The sequence below is a fragment of the Haliaeetus albicilla genome, chromosome W (assembly GCF_947461875.1).
Source record: "Haliaeetus albicilla chromosome W, bHalAlb1.1, whole genome shotgun sequence".
NCBI lineage: Eukaryota > Metazoa > Chordata > Aves > Accipitriformes > Accipitridae > Haliaeetus > Haliaeetus albicilla.
In genome coordinates, this window is record NC_091515.1 from 41170461 (window position 1) to 41183854 (window position 13394).

Genomic DNA, 13394 nt, shown 5'->3' on the forward strand with positions numbered 1-13394 from the left:
CAGGTGCCCACCAAAGCCGCTCTATCACTCCCCCTCCTCAGCTGGACAGGGGGGGAGAAAATATAACAAAAGGCTCGTGGGTCAAGATAAGGACAGTTTAATAAAGTGATAGCAAAGGTTGCGTGCGAAAGCAAAGAAAAACAAATGATGTTATTCTCTACTTCCCATCAGCAGGTGATGTGGGAACCAGCATCACATTTTTAAGAACTATCATTAAAATCTACTTTCATCACACAAAATCTTCACTCACATCAACAAAAAGAATTCCCCACACCAAAATCAAAATAATATCATCACAAAACCGACAAAAAGCGGACAATTTACACACAATCCACCCCTCGTCCCTTCACCACAATTACAACAATAAAAATTCCCCACTCATCAAGCAGCTCTTAACTTTCTAGCTGCGTTCAGTCCATGTTTTGCCCGTTACCTCTCTCAGTTACTATCCTTATCTTGAATTCCTCACATTCCCCGGCATCTCCACCAAAAAGACTGTGATGGGTTAACCCTGGCTGGACGCCAGGTACCCACCAAGCCGTTCTATCACTCCCCCATCCTCAGCTGGACAGGGGAGAGAAAAAATATAACAAAAAGCTTGCGGGTCAAGATAAGGCCAGGAGAGATCATTCACTAATTACTGTCACAGGCAAAACAGACTCAGTTTTGGGGAAAATTAACTCAATTTATTACAAATCAACCAGAGTAAGGTAATGAGAAATAAAACAAAATCTCAAAACACCTTCCCTCCACCCCTCCCTTCTTCCCGGGCACAACTTCACTCCCAGATTTCTCTACCAAACCCCCCCAGTGGCACAGGGGGACAGGGATGGGGTTTACGGTCATCACACGTTATTTTCTGCCGCTTCACCTCCTCAGGGCGAGGGCTCATCACACTCTTCCCCTGCTCCAGCGTGGGGTCCCACCCACGGGAGAGAGTCCTCCATGAACTTCTCCAACGTGGGCCATTCCCACGGGCTGCAGTTCTTCACAAACTGCTCCAGCATGGGTCCTTTCCACGGTGTGCAGTCCTTCAGGAGCACACTGCTCCAGCGCGGGTCCCCCACGGGGTCACAAGTCCTGCCAGAAAACTTGCTCCAACGTGAGCTCCTCTCTCCACAGATCCGCAGGTCCTGCCAGGAGCCTGCTCCAGCACGGGCTTCCCACGGGGTCACAGCCTCCTTTGGGAACCCACCTGCTCCGGTATGGGGTCCTCCACGGGCTGCAGGTGGATATCTGCTCCACCATGGACCTCCCTGGACTGCAGGGGGACAGCCTGCCTCACCAGGGTCTTCACCACAGGCTGCAGGGGAATTTTCGCTCCGGTGCCTGGAGCATCTCCTCCCCCTCCTTCTTCACTGGCCTTGGTGTCCGCAGGCTTGTTTCTCTTACATGTTCTCACTCCTCTCTCCCGCGGCTGTTTCTCCCCATCCCAACTTTTTTTTCCTTCTTAAAAATGTTATCACAGAGGCGTTACCACTATCGCTGATTGGCTCGGCCTTGGCCAGCGGCGGGTCCATCTTAGAGCCGGCTGGTATAGGCTCTCTCGAACACAGGGGAAGCTTCCAGCAGCTTCTTACAGGAGCCACCCCTGTAACCCCCCCTGCTACCAAAACCTTGCCACACAAAGCCATTACAGCATCTCATCAGGTCCCGTGGACTTGTGCACATTCAGGTTCCTTAGATGGTCTTGAACCTGATCTTCTATGGTGGGCAGTTCTTCATTCTCCCAGTCCCTGCCTTTGCCTTCTGTGACTTGGGTGGTGTGGCTGGAGCACTTGCCGGTGAAGACTGAGGCAAAAAAGTCTTGAGTACCTACCTCAGCCTTCTCCATGTCCCAGGTAACCAGGTCTCCCATTTCCTTCTGGAGCAGCAGGCCCACATTTTCCCTAATCTTCCTTTTATCACCAATGTACCTATAGAAGCTTTTCTTGTTACCCTTGACGACCCTGGCCAGATTTAATTTTATCAGGGCTTTAGCTTTCCTAACCTGATCCCTGGCTGCTCAGACAATTTCTCTGTATTCCTCCCAGGCTACCTGTCCTTGCTTCCACCCTCTGTAGGCTTCCTTTTTGTGTTTGAATTTGTCCAGGAGCTCCTTGTCCATCCATGCAGGCCTCCTGGCGTTTTTGCCTGATTTCCTCTTTGTTGGGATGCATCGCTCCTGAGCTTGGAGGAGGTGATCCTTGAATATTAACCAGCTTTCTTGGGCCCCTCTTCCCTGCAGGGCTTTATCCCATGGTACTCTACCAAGCAGATACCTGAAGAAGCCAAAGTCTGCTCTCCTGAAGTCCAGGGTAGTGAGCTTGCTGTGCGCCCTCCTCACCGCCCTAAGGATTCTGAACTCCACCATTTCATGGTCACTGCAGCCAAGGCTGCCCTTCAGCTTCACATTCCTCAGCAGCCCCTCCTTGTTGGTGAGAACAAGGTCCAGCATAGCACCTCTCCTCATTGGCTCCTCCATCACTTGGAGAAGGAAGTTGTCATCAATGCATTCCAGGAACCTCCTGGATTGCTTATGACCTGCCATGTTGTCCCTCCAACAGATATTGGGGTGCTTGAAGTCCCCCATGAGGACCAGGGCTTGTGAATGTGAGGCTGCTCCTATCTCTCTATAGAGGGCCTCATCTGCTTGGTCTTCCTGGTCAGGTGGTCTGTAGCAGACCCCCGCTATAATGTCACCTGTCCCTGCCCTCCCTTTAATCCTGACCCATAGGCTCTCAGTCAGCTCCTCATCCATCCCCAGGCAGGGCTCCATGCACTCCAGCTGGTCATTGACATAGAGGGTGACACCCCCCTCCTCATCTCCCCTGCCTGTCCTTCCTAAAGAGCCTGTATCCTTCCATTCCAACACTCCAGTCATAGGAGCCATCCCATCACATCTCCGTGATGCCAATAAGATCATAGCCCTGCAAGCGTGCGCACGTCTCTAACTCTTCTTGTTTATTCCCCATGCTATGTGCGTTTGCATAGAGGCATTTAAGTTGGGCCCCCGATGAAGCTGACTTACTGGCTGGAGTGGCTGGGATTCCTTTGTGCTGCTCTTCAGGTGCTCTCCTGCTGACCTGTGATCCCTCTCCAGGCTCTGGGCATCTATTGCTGGCACTGGCATCAAACTGGTAGCAGTGGGATGGATTGAGGTTCCCCTCCCCCAGCAACTTTAGTTTAAAGCCTTCTTCACCAGCTTGGCAAGCCTATGACCAAAGATGCTCTTCCCCTTCTCTGACAGATGGACCCCATCAGCCCCCAGTAGATCAGGTTTCTCAAAGCTAGTGCCATGGTCTAAGCAGCCAAACTCCTGGCTGTGGCACCAGTCCCATAATCATTTGTTGATTCACCAGATTCAACTGGCCCTTTCAAACCCCTTCCCTTTGACCGGGAGGATTGAGGAAAAAACTACCTGCGCTCCAGAGTCCCTTACCACTGCTCCCAGGGCTCTGTAATCCTTCTTGATACTCCTCATACTGCTCCTGGCTGTATCACTGGTGCCCATGTGAAACAACAGCAGCGTATAATAGTCAGTGGACTGTACAAGGCTTTGTAGTCTCTCGGTGATGTCCCTGATACAAGCCCCCGGTAAGCAGCACACCTTTCTAGAGAGCACATCAGGTTGGCAGATGGGTGCCTCCGTACCTCTCAGAAGAGAGTTGCCTACTACTATCACCTTTTCTTAGTTGTGCTGCTTGTTATACGGGAAGCAGATCGGGCTGCCTTACTCAGCTCCAGCGTCTCTCCTGATGTGACGGGTCTTTCCTCTTCAGTCTGCAGAGTGGTGAAGTGGTTCTGCAAGTGCACCTCAGGCTTCGGTGGAAGTCTCTTCCTACTGTATGTCCTTGCCATTGCAAGCTTCCATTCTTTTGCATTCTTGGCCCCCCTCCCTTCCGTGTGTGCTGGTGGGTGAGTTTTTGGCTGTTTGGCTGTGGGTCCACTGCAGACTGCACTTGGAACCGGCTATCTAACTCATTCTCAGCCTCCCTGATGCTACACAGCCTTCTCACCACCTCCTGCAGCTCGCCCTCCTGCTGCAGGAGGTCCTCCACCCAGGCACACCTTTTGCAGGCAGGTCTGCTGCCTGTCCCTGCCCCAGGAGAAAGGTCTAGGCACTTCCTGCAGTCTGAGGTCTGCACTGCAGCCTCTCCCTTCAGCAACTCTGTCTGGGTAGAGGCGTCGGCCACCACTGGGGTAGATGGTGCAGACCCCCAGCCGGAGCTGCAGCCTTTGCTCTCAGGTGAGTGCCCACCATTCTGCCTTGAGGGTCAGGTAGGATGAGTGCCCATGACCTGCGCAGATGGTCACAGAATGGTGCCCAGTTGCTGGGTTATGTGGACTTCAAGCTTCTCCACTTGGCCAGTGGAATGTCCCTCCTTTGAAGAGGGGCCCTCCCGCGTAAACTGCCGCACCACACCCTGTTTGCCTGTCCTAGTCGCTTGCACTCCCTAGGGCTGCCTTTTGTGGGAGTGGAGGGTGGCCGTCGTTACTCCTGGCCCTGCCCATGCCTCATCAGCCGCTCTCCTGAGAGCTACCAGCTCCTGGCGGGTCTTCACGCTCTCCTGGGGTTTCCCCGGCTCAGGAGACCCCCCTGTATGCTGCGATCCCCTGCTCCACTGTGGAACACGCCTGTACTGGAGCTGATAGCCTTGGCAAGTGACTGTTCTCAAAACACTCAGCAAACATTTATCTTCCCAAGAAACTGGGCCATATTTGTCCATTAATTATAAAGCAGAATTCCTCATTAGCCACTTAGAAATTAATGACGTGAGATGACCTCTCATGGATATAATCTTTTAAAGCTCCAAAACTGCTTTATTGGGGAGTAAACTTAGCCACAAAGAATTTAAGTGAACTGTTGGAGAAACAGCAAATTGATGTCTGAGTTTGGATCAGAACCTAGGCATTTTCCCTCCTGCTAGTACGCTTTAAACCATGTGACTGTATTGGAAGAGGAGAGCATTACTACAGTGAATACTTGCTTGCTACTGTAGAATTAAAAAGAAAAGTTCATGCAATGCTCTCTTACCTTGCAGCCAGTCTCGAAAGTAGTGCAACCACATTTTGGGAAGCTGCTTATCCTCTTCCAACAAAACATATGTCACATTACTGAAACTTTTGTGAAGTTCATAAAGTAAGTGCTGGACATTGGGATAGTCTGCTTTCTGTGTCACTATATACATGTTGTAAAAAGAGAAATACTTGAACTGTGCTGCAATAAAGTCATATTCCTGGGTTTCTCGTGGTACAATGTCTGTGAGATTCAGTCCATCTCTAGCACGGGTAGTTCCATAAAGGCTGAGCCCAAGTAAACCCAGAAAAAGAAAAATAACCACAATCTGCAACAGAAAATGGAAATGCATTTGGTTTTATGTTCCTAAAGAAATTAATAACTCATAATGGCACACAGAACCAGGTTCAAAATTAATACCCATCACTATACTTTTAAGCTTTTATATATTTATGCACACACACACTACGAGGCCAAACTAATTTGTGTTTTAGTGAAGGGGCTCTAGATCATGAACAGGAAATTTATATGGTGATGAAGTTAAAAAGTAGATTTAGTTTCACTGTTCATGAGCTTAGGTTACTGAAAGTCACCAAAACCTCACTCATAACTTACATTTGAAAAGTATGTCACTACAACACTACGAAGATAAAACTTTTAAAGTATGAAATTAGGTGTAAAGTTATTAAGAATTGTAATTCCAAAATAATTCTATTTATTCCTAATATTTAATACTATTGTCAGGATAATTTTCCTACTGGGCAAGGCAGAAGTCTATTTTTGAAAAACAGGTAAATAGTTTTCTGATTACCTTAGCTTTTGGTTTTAGCAGGAATGGAGCATAATGCTTTTCTGAAAAAGAAGAGAGTGTCCATTTAGTACAGGGTGGCTCAAAGCAATGCATACTGGAGTCTGAGAATTGGGAAAGCAAATCTCTTGCCGAGTTTGTGCTTTCTGGGCTCTGGCAGCTGAGATTATCTTGCGTCACTGTTACCGGCTGCACAGATATTGCTGAGCAAGGCTCTGCTGTGGTGTAGTACACCTGTGCATGAGGATCATATTCTGTGCGCAACTGCACTGTAGACTGCATTGTAATCTGAGTTTCATGCGCAAAACTGTGACTGCTGTATGAGGGTGGAAGACTGTAGCAAGTATTATCACTGTTTTCCACATATGCTCGAGGCTCAATCTGAATCACTCTAGTGGCACACGGACTGCAAGAGAAGAGAAAAACATCTGTTCACATTTAGATAGGTCTTTATTTTAATCAGGCTAGATAGGATAATCTGCTTCCATCTGAAACTGCTTCTACTACTATTAAATTGTTTATGTTAATTAAGCATAATGTTTTCATGAGGATTTCCTTCTGCACTTTTAGGAAATATTTCTTAGACATGGTTTAAAGTGTAGGCCTCTGAGCCTGTTTCTGCACATGTTTCTTGTGCCCAAGAAAGAAGGAACCAGCATTTGTCTAAAGACACTGGCATCCACTCACATCACTCTATTAATTACACATGCTAATCAGGTCAATAACAAGGTAGTTTCACACAGTCTGAATGCATGATATGTGTGTGTGAGTTTACATCTACACAACTATGCTGAGAATTAAACTATTTATAAGATCAAAATGTAATGCATGACATGCTGAGTTCTTCTGTTTAGAACTATTAAAGTAACTGTTAAATAATATTTGGGCCTTCTGGATAAGGTCTCAGACTTTTGGGAGGCAGGTTGAAACCACTTGCCATACACTGACTGCATGTTTTAAAACTGAAGTAAAAATATACAAGGATTAATTCCCAGGAAGGACGGGCAACATGAGGAGACAAAATTACAGAAGCATTTTTTTGAAGCATTCCCTTCATTGTAGTCTATGCAAGAACATAATGGATACCTAGCTTATTAAAAAAAAGTAATAAACAAGCCTCCTTCTGTAAATAAAAACAAATTGCTGATAGAAAACAGTATCAGAGATTTTTCACCAAGTGGAAAAATCCTACAAAAAGGAAGAAAATGTTGCCTACCTAAACAAAGCAAGCTCTTATTAACTGAATTTCTTCATATGTACATGGGCCCAAATTCTGATTCAGATTTGGTACAACTTTAGATGGGGGAATAAAAGGAAGGTCTGACTGCCCTGTACTTCTGAGAATCAGGGTTCCAAAATTCAAGCACATTAGACCATCCAGTGAAACTATGGCTGAATCAGAAACAAAAAGCAGGAGTCCTGGCTTGTGATCAACTCCCTGTTCTAATGACTCCCTCAAAAACAAATTTAGGAAAGCACCTTCTTTCTTTGGCATGGAAGTTAAAAAGGTCAAACTGTGTCTGCTCCTACATGGGTGTGAAAGGCTAAGAGGACACAAGGGGGTTTCTCTACATCCTGGTTATGACATGCATGTGAGAGTACATGTATAGAAATGCAGCTTATCCTTTTCATTGCAGGCAAAAGCAAAAACTAATGTAGAAAATATGCTTTATCTCTAAGTGGTGGCTCCGCTCATGACAGTAGCTTCCTCCTAGCCTGCCCCTACCGTCAGAGCTGGATGTGTATTAGGTAAGAGTGTGCATACTATCATTCTAAATTATTATTGGAGCCATAACAGAAAGTTTATCAATCACTATATTGCAATGGTACTGATCATTCTGAATTCCTCATAGTCCTATGAAAAACTGGGCTAAAGGGAAGTAATTTTATAGTTTTTACATTATTTTTATGCATTTACATTTCAAGGCATAAAAAGCATAAAAATTAGCACATAGTGATTAAGTATAAGTAAGGCTTCTGAGTACCAGAGTTATTTACAGTCTTCCATAAGAGACTGGAATCAAGTCTTCCAAGGTTACCCAATACCAGCACTGGACACATTGCAGTACCCCATAAAATTCTAAAAATACAGATATTACTAAAGCATGGCTCTTTTACACGCTTCCAGAAAGTTGTCCTCCAATGGCTAAAATGGATGTACATATGAAAAAAGGAAAAAGTGTGTGCATGTGTGTGTGTGAAATGCCTTTTAACTTTTCCCCTCAGTCAGATAAAAAAAACAAGGTAGCAAATGTAATTCAGCAATAAAACCATGACAATAACATACTGACCCTCCTGCTGTCCTGCTGCAATGAAGAGCTCCCACTCCTGACAAGGGGTAGTAGCACTGATTGGTGATCACAAAAAGGATGCACCTCATATACTGTAATTCTATCACACATTCTCACCTTGTAAAACAGCAGAATATATCCAGTCTCCTGTCTTCCCGACGATAAAGGTCCATGCTCAGGATAGCAGGAAAAATCAGCAAAACCATAGCAAAGTTGAATACCACCACAACTGCTGCCTAGAGATAAATCATAAGAGAAGTGAAGTCATTACTAAGCTTCATTTAGGGCATTGGCTTTACAAAGCATAAAGCCTCCTCTCAGTTCTCACCCATCCACCCATTTATCATGTTAACTCATCAGACCCTTTCAAGCTTCCCCCTGAGGGAACTGGGGGGTATATTTTTACATCCCAGTTTCATTATGGTAGGCCTACTGTAGTTAATTTCTTTTAATATTAACCTTCATATTATTTTAATATCTCTATACCTAGAGATGTGGTGGCACCAAGATTTTTAAAGTGGAAAAAACAGTCTCATCAATAAATTACACTTTTATATGAGATTCTGCCCTATTTAGAGTCTCACAGCACAAAAAGATGGAAGCAAAAGTAAACCTGGAACTAGGACTGAAGTTCTCACATTTAAGGGATCTGAAGTAATTTAAGTACCACAATAACATTAAAGCACATTATTAAATCAGTAATGAAATAAAGGTTTAATTAAATTTTAATGAAACTGCTCTATTTAGTAAAACACTATGCATTTGATGTACTTAAAGTCTAGCAAAAAAAGAGTGACATTTTGGGATTATCTGTTGAACTCTCCTGCTTGTTTCTTGACAGAACTTGATTAATGAGCCAGTCTACCAAAATGAGTCTTAAATTGGAACAAGAATGGTCAAGTTAATTTGCAAAATGATCGTTATTTAAAGAAAAACACCCCCCCCTTCAAACCATAACTGTTTCCTACACAGAGATTCCCAGAGAATCTCTATAAACATATGTGGTGCAACATCTATCATTCATTGTTAATGGTATTTATTTGCAATAAAACATAGCTAAGATCACTAGCCTTACAAAGGGAAAACTTGGGCACAGATGGATTTGGAAGATAGTAGTAGAATAGTAGAGATAAGGATAAGTCATTGAAGAATTTTTTTTTTTCCCCAAAAAACCTGGGAAAAAATAGTTGAGCCATCAACAGATTAAAAAAAAGAGGAAACCCTTATATTTTACTCATTATATAATCAGTAGGCATCTATAGTAGCCCAGTTTCAGGCTGAGGAAAGCATATAAATTATCAAGTGCCTCCACCTGTAACTTCTGAAGTAAACACCATTTGGGTTCAAATGGTCAAAAAAAGGTCTAAAATTGGATTACACAAATTAAGTGCCTGACCTGATGTAAATGAGCCCTCCTTTTTCCAACACAGATCAATGGCTGCTTTTGATGTTGAAAATCAGCCCTTAAAATTGGCAACTCAAAAGATGAGACATCCAAAATTCATGTTTTAAAAATGCTCAACTTATGTGACCCTAAATAATGCAATTTTGTATTTTTATATCTCTTATCTGTGAAAATCATAGTAATCTACTGAATGATTTTTAGGGTTCTGAAGCTGTAAATTATAATAAAAAGACTAGTTCTTGCTTTTACTTTTCTGAGAATGACAGAATCAGTTATGTATGTAAACACTGTATAGTTATTTCAATCATAAATATATTGTACACAAAAGTGGTTCTTACTGATGTTTCTCTTTTGTTGTCTCCAGCCTCCTTAAAGTCCTGCTGATTGGCTGGAGACATAACTACTAAAATAGAGTTTATCTAGTGTTTAAAGCCTAATTAGCATTTAATCATTACTTTAATCTTTGAGAGAAAAGATCCCATGACCATTTCATGATTTATGAATATCGACACAGAAAGGTATGTAAGGTCATAGACAAGACTTCAAAATTAAGTGAGTTCCTTTTGATCCTCTCTAGAATAGACTGAATCTGTCAGGAAAACAAACAGCTGCTGTTGCAAGCAAGGTGTTTGTTGCACCTAGTTCATATAACCACTCTCTTATTGCTGCTAAACCACTGAAAATTGAATCACCCATAAATCGTGAGCAATTAATTGTGTCTAACCAAGAGCTTCCATCAAGGATCAGCTATGAATTGCTGAGATTTGGAAAAATCAGCTGAGACCTGGCCTAAGAATTCTTATACCTCTCAACATGCCTGAAAAACTAACTGAAGTCCTCTACTTCTGCTCGCTTCTATAAACACTTCCTGCCTTATCAGTTCTTTGTAGACCCCAGTGACCTTGAATCCCAAATGCTGCTAAACCCAAAACCTAATACTTAAATGCATGGCAGAGATGCCATTAGTTATATTTACATTTGATTTTTAAAGGAGAATCAAAAGTATCCCAGCAACACATAGTAAATTTACCTATTAACATGACATCTCTTTTTAGAGCAACTAGATTTTCCATTGTGCCATACTGGTGGTGATGTACTGATCCTGCAAGTCAAATATTTCTAAACAAGCCTCTCTATCCTGACTTGTATTTCGATAGATTCCTATAGTTTAACACCACACTTCCCATTTATAATATACTTTCTCTCACTCACCCTCCACCCCAACATCTCAAGGACATAACATTTCACAGTTTTCACAATTAAATACAGAAAATATTGTTCGTATATCAATTTGAATTTGTTGTCTCATCAAAAAAAACCCCATGAACTGATAAGGTGCAGTGTGCCTTTCAGTTCCTGCTGTACATCCCCAACTCCAGGGGCACTTGGAAGCGAGTGAGATAAGGGAAGGAGAAGTGGTTTGAGATTCAGATTAGCAAGGGGGGAAGGAAGAACTGTTGAGGAGTGACTGAATGTCTGACCTGATGCATCAGCCACCACCTTCTCTCCCCAGTACTATTTAGAAGTCTGGTGGCTGGGAATGGGAACATATGAAGAAATGTGATCTTAATCTTGGCAATATCTGCAGTCTGTAATGGTGACTGATTAGAAAAGCACCAACAAAAGTCTGTGGTAGTAGATCTCCCAATGTACAGGCAATCTGCTAGCAGCAGCTGAGCCAAGAGCAAGCAGAGGATTTTTTGGGAACAGGCAGGGCATCTGCTTTCACCCTTTCAGAGAGGAATGGTCAAATAGGAGAGGAAAGGGCCAAGGCCTTTTCCTTGAAATCAATAGAGGTAAGATTAGTACTAGAGTAGGAAAAAACATGGGACTTACTCAAAGGTGTTAACTGAAAGAGTTCAGTGAAATAAGAACATCAGAGAAAAGTAAAAAAATCCATTAAGCAGACATTAAGAAACATGCTCTGATTTTGCATTTTTTAATAATGCACAGCCTAAAATATTAATGCTGTTGCTGCAACTGTTAACTGAAACAGAAGAATGACAGTCTGTGCTGAAGGCAGCAAGGAAGAAGTGAGCCAGGATGATAGACTGGGGCCCTGACAAAGGTATGTGCTGCTATTTGCCATTCCTGGCAGCCCACCCAAGGAGAATGGGTGTGCTGTATAGCCAGAGATGCTGAACAGATGAGGAGGTCTGTCAGGGAAACTTCCACCCTATGCTGCCTATCTGCAGCTCCCTCCTGACAACATACAGACTCAGATTTTCCCCGCCTCTTCTCCTTAGGCTTTATTTTTACTTGTTAAATTCTCATATCAGAAGCAGGGAAAGCTAAAAGACTCGGGTAAGATGAAGGGGACAAACTGCTTCAGCAGAGTAAGATAATGAGTGAGCTTAAAAATTTGTATTCTTTCTCCCCCCAAACCTACCACCACCACCTGGTAATCACTTTTATATTTAGGAAAAAAAGTTATCATTCTTACTGTGAGGAAAAAAAGTTACTGGTAAAACTTATTGGGCAAAGTTCCACCCTTATTCATTAGTGAGTCTATACCATTCCTCTGCTGTTAGGGGAGGAAATTTCTGGTGCAAGCAAGAAGTTAGGTGAATTTTTATGAAGCTATGTCTTCTCTTTCCAGGGCAGAATTTATTCCATAAAGGTGTCCAAATATTCTGTCTGAAGAAAGAATTCAGCCCAGTGGTACTTATACTCTGCCATGCCTCCTTCATTTATACTCAAAAGAAAATGCTATATTTAAGACATTCCTACAGCAAACTTCAAAAACTTTCAGGGGATTTCTTAGACACCCCCCCGATTTTAAGAAATGCAACACATCTGAAAACTCAGGACCTATTCCTTCAAAGTCCTGAACACTCTCTTACAGGTGATTCTTACAACTGAGTACCTGGGATACATTCAGCATCTCAAAACCTAAAGCCCCTTAAATAAGGGACTAATAAGATCAGCAAATGATAAAAAAATGCAAACAGCTAAAAAGCTAAAACAGTCCTTATCCCCATAAGTGAATTAATTAAAAAACCCAAACAACTCACTTAAAGAAATGGAAAATGGTGATTTTTAAACTCAGCAAGAGCTAACCCACTTTGCTGAGTTAACCCTAGCAAATTCCTATGACAGCAACAAACTTGCAGTGTTTAAGTTCCATAAAGTAACTGAACAACTCACAGGTATCAATGAACTGCATTAGCTGACAGAACAGAAGCTGAAAAAAGAAAGCACTGATATGCAAAACATTAGTTTCTAAGTAAAAGTTGGGCTTCCACATGCAAGGCTAGTCAGGAAACCATTTATTCTCCCTAGCAGCTAGGTTATTTTACAGATACTGGTCCTCAAAAGTTATGGAAATTTTGCAATATCTTAAGGAAAGCAAATGAAGAGCAAAATAAGGTCAAGAACAATCCTTTTTTTAAGCCTATCTGTTAAAAGTTCACTATCCAGATGAGAAGGCAGCATCTGTGAAAAGTAAACTGCACTATTTCATTGCTTTCTAAGTTTTGCTAGAAAGTTATCAAAGATGACAAGTGTCGTGGTTTAACCCCAGCCAGCGACTAAGCACCACGCAGCCACTCACTCACTTCCCCCCCACCCAGTGGGATGGGGGAGAGAATCAGGAAAAGAAATAAAACTCGTGGGTTGAGATAAGAACGGTTTAATAGAGCAGAAAAGAAGAAACTAATAATGAAAATGATAACACTAATAAAAGGATTGGAATATACAAGTGATTGGCACAATGCAATTGCTCACCACCCGCCGACTGACACCCAGTTATTCCCCGAGCAGCAATCCCCCCACCCCCACTCCCCCCAGTTTATATACCAGATGTGACATCACATGGTATGGAATACCCTGTTGGCCACTTTGGGTCAGCTGCCCTAGCTGTGTCCCCTCCCAACTTCTTGTGCCCCTCCA

The 13394-nt window shown here is 43.1% G+C and overlaps 1 protein-coding gene across 1 annotated transcript in view; it reads right to left on the reverse strand.

Annotated features, from left to right (window-relative positions):
- The window catches only part of LOC138683377 (protein patched homolog 1-like), a 98092-nt gene that overhangs the window by 35088 nt on the left and 49610 nt on the right, over positions 1-13394 (reverse strand). The window contains exons 13-15 of the mRNA XM_069775097.1: positions 8216-8334; positions 5811-6213; positions 5018-5327 (exon numbers count right to left, since the gene is read on the reverse strand). Coding sequence (XP_069631198.1) covers positions 5018-5327; positions 5811-6213; positions 8216-8334 — 832 coding nt within the window. The remainder of the gene's footprint in view (positions 1-5017; positions 5328-5810; positions 6214-8215; positions 8335-13394) is intronic.